Source organism: Pavona decussata, unplaced genomic scaffold (assembly GCF_977016875.1).
Source record: "Pavona decussata unplaced genomic scaffold, jaPavDecu1.1 SCAFFOLD_510, whole genome shotgun sequence".
NCBI lineage: Eukaryota > Metazoa > Cnidaria > Anthozoa > Scleractinia > Agariciidae > Pavona > Pavona decussata.
The window spans coordinates 1,070,871-1,083,656 of record NW_028145827.1 but is presented as its reverse complement, the minus strand read 5'-3'; the positions used below and the strand labels follow the sequence as shown (position 1 = coordinate 1,083,656).

The window sequence follows — 12,786 nt, the reverse complement described above, 5'->3', positions numbered from 1 at the left end:
TACGCCAATAGCCTTACATGAAGGGAAATTTCAACATTTACCGCTGGCAGTCTGCCAAACAGGTCAGTACTTCATGTAAGCCTACGTATGTGAAGTACTGACCGCCAAAGCAACGTTTCGAGTCCGTCTTAGGTGCAGAATTTTTAATTTACCATTTTAGTTTCCATCAATTTTATTCAAGTTTTCAGAATGAGTAGTTCAGATCCCAAAGATTTCCTGCAAGAGCTCAAGGAACAGGCGAAGAATGCGGAATCCCAGGAGAATGATGAGGAGCTGACTTATGTGGATCCGTCAGATGGAACAGTGTATGAATGGGACGGCGAGAAAAGGGGATGGTTTCCTAAGGTACGATAAATCATGTTTATTCTCTTACCGGCAACAAAGGTCAATAGGGTCATCAATCTTTGTTTAAATGGGATTTGTAATTAAGTTACCGTAGTTTTAAAAATTTAAAAAGAGATTCATAATAAATCTAAAATTGCTACAATATCGAGGTACTGTACTTGTGTATAGTAAGCTTAGTCAGTATTTTTATTTATCCGCGTTACAAAGAATGGGGAGTGAGCTCATTTTAAAGCTCTTGCTGTATTTTGTACTTGGAAAGCTTCCCTGTAACTTTCACAGAGATGTTATTTTCCGATGGGGACTGAGCAACTATAGAGGGAGAAATATCGAGAGGTATAACTGAGTGACTAAGCGGCTCGCCAGTCGCCATCAGAGTTTAAAGGGCAAGTAAGGTTTATAATTTAGTGGCTCAACAGTTTGGCGTGCCGAACCGCTTGAATAATACTTGTTCTATTTGGCCAGTGTACTGGCCGGGCTAGTAACCTCCAATGATACAACTTGTCAGTCCAGGCACCCTGAGACATTGTGGTTGATATGGTGTTTTCATACTTTCCAAAGATCCTGCATTGTGGGTCTGTTTCATGCTGGATGATGGAATGGGGATAAGGTCTGGTGGCGAGACTCTGATCCTTTACAGAGATGATGATCAGGCCGTCTGTCTCTTCTATAAGCCATTGGTGCATGTGTTGGTGTGTTGGTCCATGGCTGTCTCTGTCAATCTTCTTGATTATGCAATGGGCAGAATAAAATTCACATTTGATTGGTCAAGAGAAGTCTCAGATACATGAATGACATCATGAGCCGCAGGGGTTTCTCTTAACCTTCCCTTGTAAATTAAGGTGGCAGATCATTAGCCAATCATAAGGCTTGTTAGCCTTGCATTAGCCAACTGGCATGCTATCCTTGTGACAGATCACTAATCATGCAATAAAAAATCAAATTTGCCCTCGCAGTCTCCATGTAAACTTTCACCATGACGTGTTTTGAAAACATTATCTTCTAACTTTTGTGTAGGATAACCAGTATCAAAACAATGCATGAAATAAATAGATTCCATTTGGTTGTACATATGTACTCTTACTGATAACGTACAGAGGATGTAAAAATGTGGCCGATTGTAGCATTAGTTCTTTGTTCTTCCCACTTTTTGATGCCAGTGTGCATAACAGAGTACACATGCACATCTATTTGGAATCTATTTGTTAAGTACTACACGTACATTGCTCAATCCTATTTGCCTTTAACCAGCAGAGAGTACTCTCATCAGCTACCATAGTTATGAGAGCACCCTGACTAAGTATGATCATAACTCCCAAATCAAGCAACTTCACAAAAATAATTCTCTTCCATTTTATACCTGCCAACTCTCACACCTTAGGCGTGAGTCTTGTGCTAGGCTCGATTTCCTCTGTCTCCCGGGTCCGGTCTGTGTTCTTCCCCAAGAGAGACAGCGGCTGGTAATCAAGCCTTGTCTTGTGCATGTGTGTTGAAAACTTCAATCTCACGCTTATGGACCAATTCCGTCACCTTTTTAAAAAATGTGAAATCCTACAGCCTTAACTCACACACTTTCCAAAAATATGTAAACTTTAACCAATGCAAGAAACAAGAAGTCCATGTACAATGACTATGAGTAATACTTTCCCCTAAATCTCTGATTTTTGAAGGTCCATATGGAGCATTATCATTTCTTGAGAACTTCAGAATTATTTGGAACCTCTTATATTTTCGGGCATCTTCCGAAGTCTTTGGAAATCTTTAGATATAGTCGTGTCATCTTTGAAAATCCTGGCACTCCCAGGAAAAATTCCTATGCTTTTGAGTCAGATAAAGTTGGCTGGTATACCATTTTATTCCTTTTTTAACATATTCCCTCTCAACTAGCGATCCACTCCATCATTTTAGCTTATCATCTCCAATCAACATCTCTATCTATAGGTAGATGAAGACTTCCTTGCAGCATATCAAATGAATTATGGTTTTACACCAGAAGGTGAACAACCTGATGCAACAAATAACGATATTCCCCAACCAGTTACTACTGAAGATATAACACAAACCACAAGTAATCAGGTATGTGGAGTATTGTCATTGATACCCCAGGTTTTCACTTTCCTTAGTTCCTTTTCTAGGTACTCTAATTTTATTTTCCACTTTGCTGAGGCTGTTTTTCTCATTATTTTACTCATTTTGCACAAGTTCAATGTTCAATCTCTACTGTGCTTTCTTCCATTTCGTTGTCCCCTAAAAATGTTGTATGGCAGTGTTCAATGCAATGCCAGTTTGCAATAAATGAACTGGTGATGGACAGATCTACAGCTGTAGGTGGTCAATAGATCTATGTTTTTCGGATGATATGTTAATATTTTTAAAACTGTTTACTGTTCCTGTTGTGTTAGACCCAAAACCAAGATGAACAATCCGCAGAGTTGAAGAAGAAGAAGCGGAAAGCAGATGAGGGTACATGTACATTGCATTTGATTGTTAAATTAAAACCGCAGGTTGAAGTCTTTTGTCATTGTTGTTGCAAAATAAAATTTGTGTTCATCTACAGGTATATGTCTTTCTAATAATTTATTGATCCTCTCTTTCAGGCTGGTTTGAAGTTGAAGGAAGGAAAAACCCCAATGTCTATGTTTCTGGTGAGTTTTCATTGATACATGTATCACTGACAGTATCATGTCAAACCAAAGTGGTTCTGAGAGCTTTTTTCATTCAAGGCCAAAAATAGACAGCTGTAAATAATATAATGGTTGTAATCCAGGGTGAAACTGCAGGACTGTTTCTGTCTGTACATAAGGCAGTGCTGTTCTTGCTTGTATACATGTATAGCTAGAAACACAGACCTCCACAGCAGGACTAGTTGCCATGGAAACTATAACTTGGTGTGTCCCTGTTACTCACTGGAAATCAGAACGGGGCAGAACAGCAGTAGCATAAAGCTTTGAAATAGCATCCCTGTTAAAATTTCTAAAAAAGACACCACTGCTTGTTTTGACAAGACCGCACTTAATAATAATTATAATTGGTGGTTTTATTCAACATATTCTCGTGATCAATCAAATGATATTTACTTTATACTTAAAACAAAGGTAAATATACTTAAAAATAATTTTTAAGTATATTTACCTTTGTTTTAAGTATTGTTTAAAGTTGTGCCTATTTGGTTTTAATCATTGATTAAATTAAAGATAATGTGTGAACTGTTAAAGTGTATATAACGCGAAATCTTTTATTAGCTTATTAGGAAGAGCTTTCAAAATGATGAAGAATGGCATTTATTTTATTGCAATAGCATTCTTGGTTGCCGAGTTATTCAAAATTTTGGTTTATGCAAATAAGACAACTTGTGGCGTCACAAGGTGGACACAAAATGAAGGGAAATCACAAAATTTGGAATATCTGTGCAAATACTACATCTGCAGGGTTGAAATTTTGCAGGGTTGATGTGCTGACAGAACTACACATTGTGATGGTGGCTATGATGTCACTATAACAACGTACTCCTTACCAGACCTCTACCTTCCCAAAATGACAAATGCCTTATTTATTGCTCCACAGTCAAACAGAATTTCTTATACTTGTGCTGTGTAATGTCCATATTCGCTCACACCCACTGAATAAACATCAAGAGCAAATAGCGCTTCTTGGAAAGGGAAACTCTGATTTTATCCTTTGGATGGTGAGGGCCTGGAGCCCATTGTGCTACCATGGAAATGTCACAGTGGACCATATCATGAAACTTTGTGATGAGTATAACAACTCTACAAAGTTTCAGTTCTATACAGAATCAAAGGCTCCTGTGAGCCAACTCGTGAATGCAGATGACACATAGTAATTGAACTTTAGACGGCTCAGGAAACTTCCTTGAAAGCTAAAAGAAATTATATCTTTGCCTGATTATGTAACGAAAAATAACCATTCTTGTACTATAAAAATGATTGTCAAATTATCTCTACAGATTGAATAAGATAATTCTGATGCGCCGATTAAAAAAAAAATTACGTGTTTTTTTATTCAAAGTTCATAGAAGCACGCCATGTGCAGCTACATCGTGCAAATTCGTGTCCCCGATACTCCGGGGCTACTGGATTTTGCGATCGGGCTAGTGGATTCTGACCATCACTTGCCCGGCAAGTGAAGTTTTTTTGGGAATTAACATTACAAAATTACTGTAGGGCAAGCCGATCTCACAAAGGGAAATATGTTCAACAAAGTATCGCATTACATTTCATGCCCGACATAAATGCGTGAAATTTTTCCTTTGCAGTTCAGTCCACGCAATCCTCATGTAAAAATAATGTATCATGACAAGCTCTTGCTAAATAAGAATTATTTATCGACCGCGTCCTTTTGCTTTCCCCTAAATTACCAGTTGTAAATATTTTCGAAAATGAAACATTTTTTCCCTTTGAAACCTCTATGAAAGCTGACAAGACCTTTAAGTGTTCATTTCACCAGAAATTTGCATAATTTTGTTTACGACGTCAATGATGCGTGACATGGCACGTTCCACTTTCGCGTGAACACTGACAATCAAATTTTTTTTAAATTAAATTATTTCTAAATTAAATTATTTTTAATTCTTAAAAGAAACCGCACTTTGTAGAAAAAAACGGAAAAACCTATAACTTTGCTCAGATTCAACGAAAAATCTCCATTCTTACACTAAAATGATTGTCAAATTATTCTCTACAGAATGAATGAGAGAATTCTGACGCGTCGTGAAAAAAAATTTTCACGTTTTTTTTTTCACTAATTGAGTTTACGACCCCGGACTTTCTGAAAAACTGAAAAAACTTGTAACTTTGCTCAGATTGAACGAAAAATCTCCATTCTTGCACTAAATGATCGTCAAATTATTCTCTACATATTGAATAAGAATTTCCCGATGCGCCGTGAACAATAAATGTTCGCGTGTTTTTTCCACTAATTGAATTTAAAACTCATTCACTGCGCACGCGCGAAAGTTAACGACAAAACCGACCTAACCGACCGACCGACCAACCAACCAAGTCAAAAGTCAGCTATCGCTATAACCTCGTTCATTGCGCTACGCGCATTCACGAGTTAAAAAGGCTTAAGAGATATTCCATTTTTTTTATTTTACATTATTTTGTGCCTACCTTGTGACGTCACAAGTCCTCTACTTTGCAAAAACCAAAATCTTGAGTAACTCGGCAACCAAGAATGCTATTACAATAAAAGAAATGCCATTCTTCACTACTTTAAAAGCTCTTCCTAAAAATAAGCGAACAAAATATTTCGCGTCATATACACTTTAAGTAAGAAATTTAAGTGAAGCTCAGTATACTCCAGACTATGCTTTACCATTAGCTTAAAATTGACTTTTAAAAACATTTTAATCAGCCAGGTAAAAACCTCGGTTAACTTTTAATCGTGGATTAACGTTTAGTGGCTTTTGAACAACTGGGCTCAGGTGTGAACATTTAAATACACTCCCCACGATTACAGGATTACCACTGGATATCACAGACGAAGAGTTTACTGATATGATGAGCAAGTATGGCATAATAATGCAGGACCCTGATACAAGTATGTCTTATCTCCTTATTGTCTTTGGACAGTGTTTTATTCAGAGATTACCTTGAGAAGATAATTATTATGCATGATTTAATGACCTGAATTGTGTGACATTCAGCTGCATCTCGGATATTTATTTGTGCTTTGTGCATTTTAAACTTAAATGAAAAGTAATACATTTTTACTGAAATGTAGTCGTTACTGTAATGGCTGCTAATTTTCAGGAAAGGAGAAGAAATAATTCACCCTTGTAACGGGATTTTAAAACTGGTGATTACATTTTGTAGAACTGTTTTTCAAAACTGAAAGTGATTGCAAAATAATGGTGAATATCAATTTGAGAGTGGTATTGAAAATCTGAGAGTGTTCATCCCACAGGTGACCACCCATGGTGTTACGTCATGGTCTGTCATGAGGATGTTTAATTTAATGTTAAAAGTAAACTGAGAAATTAATTTAAACAATAATCAGTTAAAATTTTGTTTATAAAATAATATTTAATTTTTTTTTTTACAATAATTGTAGGTAAACCCAAAATCAAACTTTATCGAGATGCCAGCGGTCAGCTGAAAGGTGACGGGAGATGCTGCTACCTTAAGGTTACTATACATTTTACTGTACTCTTACTCATACTATACTCTACTTCACTCATTGAAGATTAAGGGTGCATTTGATTGACACTATTCTGGACGAGGAATACATACAATGGTGACAAGAAATCCCTCAATATTAATAAATAAGAGGTTTTTTGAGTCTCTTAAGTTATTGTCCATCAGCAAAAGTTTGCAGAAATGTCTTCCCAAATTTACTTAAAAAGAGAAATCTAACAGGTTTAATTTGATTTTCCAGTTATTCTTATTCTGTCATATGGTCAATCGAACACGGCTGAATTAATAATTAATTCAATTTAATTCAATTAATTATAATTATTGTATTACTAAAGTATATTGAATTGTAGTGTCTTATCATAAGTTTCCATTGCCCAAGTTTGCAATGTTTTTGCTCCTTCAGCGTGAAAGTGTTGATCTGGCAATTGAACTGTTAGATGAATCAGAATATAAAGGATCTGTTATTCATGTTGAGCAGGTAATGTTTGCAGCTATTTTTACAGAAAACTTTTTTTTTGCAACCACTGTATTCTCTGTAACAAAGCTAGCTTAAAGTGTAACATTACAAAATTTCATGTGATTGATCCTGGCCAGTTGATTGAAAAAAAAAAAAAAGTAAGTTGCAACAAGTCTCACAGGGGTCTTAATCAGATTTAAGAATGGATGTCCTTATTTGTTGTTATGCATCTGCATTTTCCAGACTGCAATACAGGTGACTGTTATTGGCAATTGTTGTTATTGCTACGTTTTGTTGGAGTATAAAGTGCCTACACTGTCTTCCCCTTTGAAGTGCTATATACTCAGATAATGATCATTTCCCAAGAATTTTGTTGTGAACTGTGAAGTTGTGGTTGCCACGAACCATAGAAGATCATCAACTGGATTTCATGAGCAATGATTGTTTTACGTTCTGTGAAATATGATCTGGGTTTCCTCCCCTCCCCTCCCTACTCCACTTAACCCAGACCAAGCTTTTCCTGACCAACAATTTCACATAACAGTTGTGGTTATTCAAAGCAAAATGTTTCCCTTTTTTAGGCTGAATTTCAGTTAAAAGGAGAATACAATCCAGCTTTGAAGAAAAAGAAAAAGAATAAAAAGAAGAAATCTGGCAAAGGACAAGAAAAGTATGTACTGTCACATGCCAAGTTTGGTTGCTAAGCAACATTCACATCAGCAACAGTGCACCTGTTGCTCTTCACGCTAAAACATAAAAAGAAACATTTGTTGTCTCACGTGGGAATCAAACCCAATGATGTCTCCCCGGTAACTTGTCAGCTTTTCCAACCACTACACTTAGCACTGGCAACATGTAGGCCACTCCTATGAGACATTTTAATTTAATTTCAAGGTACATGTATGCATATGTGTTTCATGGCATTTATGGATTTGGAAGCCATGAAACAAGTCTTTGCAGTTCATGGAAAATGCCGGCCTGTATCGGATTCTGATTTGTAAAGTGGCCATGTTACTGTGTTACCTGGCGAGACTTCCCGACACATTTGCACGCGCATAAAAACAAGCACTTAAATATTGATAAGGCCTCTCACATTTTCAAGCATCTACAGGATTCACCTAGGTGTCAGACACTTTGTTCGAGCGAGTGCTTTGTTGTCATAGATCAAGAAACAACACGGACACAATTAAAAATCAAGGAGGCAGTGCATATTCACTGGGAGAAACCCTCCCTAAATCAACAATTGTTTCATGTAAATCTTAATCTTTCTTTGTAATTAGTTGTTGTATCATGCCATTGTTATTTTAATTTTCCGCTATATATTGTTCATCAATGTAATTTCATCCTTAAACTGACGATGGCACAGGAGTTGCCGAAACATGTTTTTCAAATTTAAAAGTCTTGTTCTCTTCTTTAAGATAATAGAGAGATTAAGCACCACGTTTACGGCAAACGGCAAACGAGAGATTCACCCTTATGTTTTCTTGAAAATATGAGTACGTAGATGAAAATAGTACAAGATAATTCTGGCCTTTAATTCTAACGCAAAAACACTCAATTTTTCTAAGAAACTGAAAACAGCGAGCGGCAAATGAAGGATAAACATGGTCACGTGGTCATTTCTGCCGTTTGCCGCAAACGTGGTGCTTAACCTCTCTAATATGTTACAAAATTGCTACTGCTTTTACGTCCTTTTAATAATAATAATAATAATAATAATAATAATAATAATAATAATAATAATAATAATAATAATAATTATAATAATAATAATAATTTTACCCTGAGGATGACTTGATTAGTCGAAGACGTTTGGTTTTTAATAATATTAATAGTGGGACTTTCCTAGCTTTGAAATATTTCTTCAGATTATCTGCAGACAAATAGCTGTAATTGTTTTGTTTGTTTATATATATTGTTTTCTAGGTTATTAGATTGGGTGGATAGAGACTCAAGACAAAAACAGGACAGGATTATTGTGTTCAAAAATATGTTCAATGCGGATGATTTTGAGGTATGAATGTTTTTAAAATTAACACTTCCAATGGATCCTACTGGTAGGCAATATTATGTTGTTCCTTTAACCAACTTAGTCACAAAAGATTGGATTTTCTGTTTACTGCAAACATTGAAATACGCTCAGTAGACTTAATTATTGTAACTACAGGAAGTACATGTATAGAATAGGTCAATAAAGAGTTAAAATTACATAATTAAATTTAAGTTCAAACAGGAAATTTGTACTGCACTGTTTTCTCTTGCTGAATAATCGGAGTATTGAGTGTCCAAAGAAAATCAGGCTAACTCTTTTCTCCTTGTCAAGCAAATCTTTGAGATTACAGGGAATGTCCATTTCTGGCTGATTGTTCTTTTTCTACTTTAAAAAACCAGTTGATGTGTGCTGTCTATGCATGGCAAATGCAGGCTTTGAGCATGCGTGCATCTCCGAACTCTTTTTTGACTTTTTTTAGGATCAGATATTATTGGCAGCAGGAGGTGAATAATTGCAGCACTGTGCGATCCCTGCTCACCTAATGCAGTTATTTGCTTGTTTTCTTTACAGAAAAACCCTGTTTTAATCACAGATTTCCGTGATGACATTAAAAAGGAATGTGAAAAGTTTGGTGAAGTGAGAAAAGTGATTGTATTTGATGTGAGTATTTAATAATAATAATCAATTTATATAGCGCTTTTTATATAATATTTTAAAGCGCTTACAATATAAAAACGAAAATTTTAGTCAAAATCAATAAAATATAAAATTTAAGAATAATCAATCAAACAAAAAGTAAGAAGTAAAATAAACAAAGAAAGAACAAAGGAAGGTCTGTTAGTGTCCTAAACAACTTTGAAGGAATTTAAGTGACCGTAAACTGGCCTAAAGGAAAGTCTGTTATTTAGTGTAAATTGCTCTAAATGTAGCCTGCAAACGCAGACGTATTTCTCGTTGTCGCTTCTCTTTCGGCGGAGAGAAATACGTCTACGCTCGCAGGCTACTCTAAATGAAGCTCTTTATAATTGTAAACTGATCTGAAGGAAGGTCTGTTAGTCTGAAAACTCTGCTGATGAAGGAAGAGGTCCATTAGCCTGTAGACGTGTTTCCAGTAAGGTCCGTCAGTCTGTGAACTGCTCTGGAGGAAGGTCTGTTTGGCTGTAAACAGGCGGCCATGTCCAATACTGTCACACTGATACGGACTGTCATTTACGATAGACAATCCATGATTTTGTACGGACCATCATCATTTCTGACCGACATTGGCAATTGACGGCCCGAATACTAAACGTGCATGTAAACAGGTTTAAAGGAGGGTCTGTTTTTAAGTATCGACTGCTTTGAGGGGAGTCTGTTACAAAGGAACATCTGTTTATTTTACTGTCTGTTTTTATTCAGCGTAACAAAGAAGGAGTTTGCTCCGTGGCATTCACAACATTTGAAGCAGCAGCTGCATGTTTACAGGTGAATACATATGTTCATTTCTAAGCTTTTTATATTGGTTTTTAAACCGGCAGAGATTGGTCTAGTTTTTCTTCCTTAAAGTTGTAGTAACCATGTTAACCCATGCCAAACCACTTTTCTCTAATGAGAAGGTTCCAGATTTTCATACGAAGCAATATCAAATAGATGTTTGGAGTATGAATGGCACAACCGAACAATATCACGTGTTTTGTGTCAGGTTATGAACGGCCGATGGTTTGCAGGGCGAAGAATATCAGCTGAGAGATGGGATGGCGTGACAAATTATAAAGTGGAAGAAACAGAACAACAACGAGAAGAGCGGCTAAATGAGTGGGAAAGATACCTGGCTGGAGAGCTTGATGAACCCACGGGCTCCAGCAGCAAGGTACGTTACTGCTAAATTATTGTTTTCATCTGAAATTTTAATGCTGGGGTCCACATCTAAATTGGCGCAACAGTGGGCACAAGTCTTGTCGTGATAGCTTTAGGTCTCTGAATGGTTGAAAAACCTATATAAGCTCTAAGATTTTAGTAGATTTTATGTATATTCTGAAATGTAACATGGATATTAATGCATATGTTACAGGATCAGTTTTGTGCTATCAACAAGTAGCCCCACATTTTCGCTAAATACTGCGCCCTGTGCTCAAAATGTAATGGTTTTCCGTGATTTTCTTGAGGTTGCTGACTGTGTAAATTCATTAACTGATTAAGTTGTTAGTTTGCTTTTCATTTGTTAATTTATTTGTTTATTTTTAAGGCTAACTAGTTGGCATTTATCAGCATCTACTTCCCAAGAGAAAGAAGCAGGCGAATACATCCCTTCTGAGCTGAAAACCAACTGGGGACAGTTCAAGGCATCTTACATAAACGCCACCTGTTCGCTCCATGTATATTCTTAGCACGTGCTGTTCATATGTACTGGATGGTTGGCGCATGCTCTAAGTTACTTAACTGCAAAAGATCATGCTTTGTGGGCAGAGAGAGAGCAGTAACCCTCAGTTATGGCTTATCTTAATGAGGCGGAACAGTTTGTCAAACCCTTCCGAATTTTCCAAGACTTAATTTAGCCTGCGCAGCAGTCGTTTCCGTTTCCTTCAAGCCAACCGGGGTAAGTGCGCGAGGGCATTGGGCAAAAAGAAGCAAAAAAAGTAGGAGCGCTCCTACTTTTTTGCTCCTTTTTGCCCAATGCCCTCACGCGTTTGCCCCGCTTGGCTTGAAGGAAACGGAAACGACTGCTACGCAGGCTAGACTTAATTATGACATGATAAGGTCAAACTTATGTATATAGAGACGCGACTAGTTGCACCGTAAAAACGTGAAATAAAGTTATTCTCTAAGACTTCCTTCCCCGTTCCGGCTTCGTAATAACTAATACAAACGAAAAACTTGGATCGAATTGGTTCCTTGGAATTTGGATCTGGATTTATTATTATTATTATTATTATTATGGATTTGTAATTTCATCATAGTGATAAAGAAAAACCTCATTTGCATTTACTTCCAACACACTTTTACATTCGCGACTACAAAACTAGTTTCGTCAATAGACCTCGTCATTTGGTAGCCACAGATTTGTAATTTGTTTAATGGAAATAAACCCCTCCTTCAAAAGAAATATCATTAAATAAGTAATTATCCTTCCAAGTTTCATGGTCATGTTATGAGCTTTTAAAGGTCGAGCAATATCCTCTTCAAAATACCTTGAAGTTTGGAATATATTTCGTTGTTGTTATGGGACCAAGTATTCCTAAACTCTCAAACCAGTCAAAGGTTGTAGGTGACATGCGGGTCGTGTGATGGGAAAATCACAACCCTTAAGGACGGTGCCTACTTGTGTTACTGCGCATACGTTCTGCGCATCTCGAGATACTCGGTTTTCCTATGGGTGGTGCCTTCTAACACAGGGATATTTTTGCGCGGTTTAAAATTATGCAGTGAAAGCAGAACGTAGCAAGTGCTCTTGGTATCCAAAAAGATCATTTGGGGTAACCATGCATTTTTCAGAGATAAAAAAGCTTCCATACATTTCTTTGTATTTTACTGCTTTTTATAATAATTGTCGCTTAATTATCTCCAAAAACTGCGTTTTTCTTTTTGTAATTCAATAGCCCTTGCGAAGATCTGCTTTCCCCGCATAATCATAAACCACACAAAAATACTTCTTTATAAGCAGGCACCATCGTTAAAGGACGATGTGCGTACATTCTGAGTATCTCGGGAATGCCTGAGAGGCTCGGGTTTCCTACAAACGGTGCCTAGTACTAAAACAAAGATACGAGGTCTTGGCAAGGGTTGTTGGAATCCAAAATTAAAATTAGGGGTAACCATGCATTCATATATTTAAAGAAAAATTTCATACATTTCTGTATATT

At 36.7% G+C, this 12,786-nt stretch overlaps 1 protein-coding gene across 1 annotated transcript; it reads left to right on the top strand.

Moving 5' to 3' along the window:
• The first annotated feature begins 39 nt into the window (after positions 1-39).
• LOC146450100 (17S U2 SnRNP complex component HTATSF1-like) lies at positions 40-12,058 on the top strand. The gene is made up of 13 exons (XM_085100886.1): positions 40-345; positions 2,284-2,418; positions 2,745-2,805; positions 2,940-2,987; positions 5,821-5,901; positions 6,415-6,488; positions 6,901-6,975; positions 7,536-7,624; positions 8,881-8,968; positions 9,518-9,607; positions 10,346-10,411; positions 10,629-10,796; positions 11,172-12,058. Exons 1-13 carry the CDS (start codon positions 190-192, stop codon positions 11,178-11,180), a joined length of 1,140 nt encoding a protein of 379 aa, XP_084957012.1. The 5' UTR covers positions 40-189; the 3' UTR covers positions 11,181-12,058.
• The last annotated feature ends 728 nt before the right edge of the window (positions 12,059-12,786 follow it).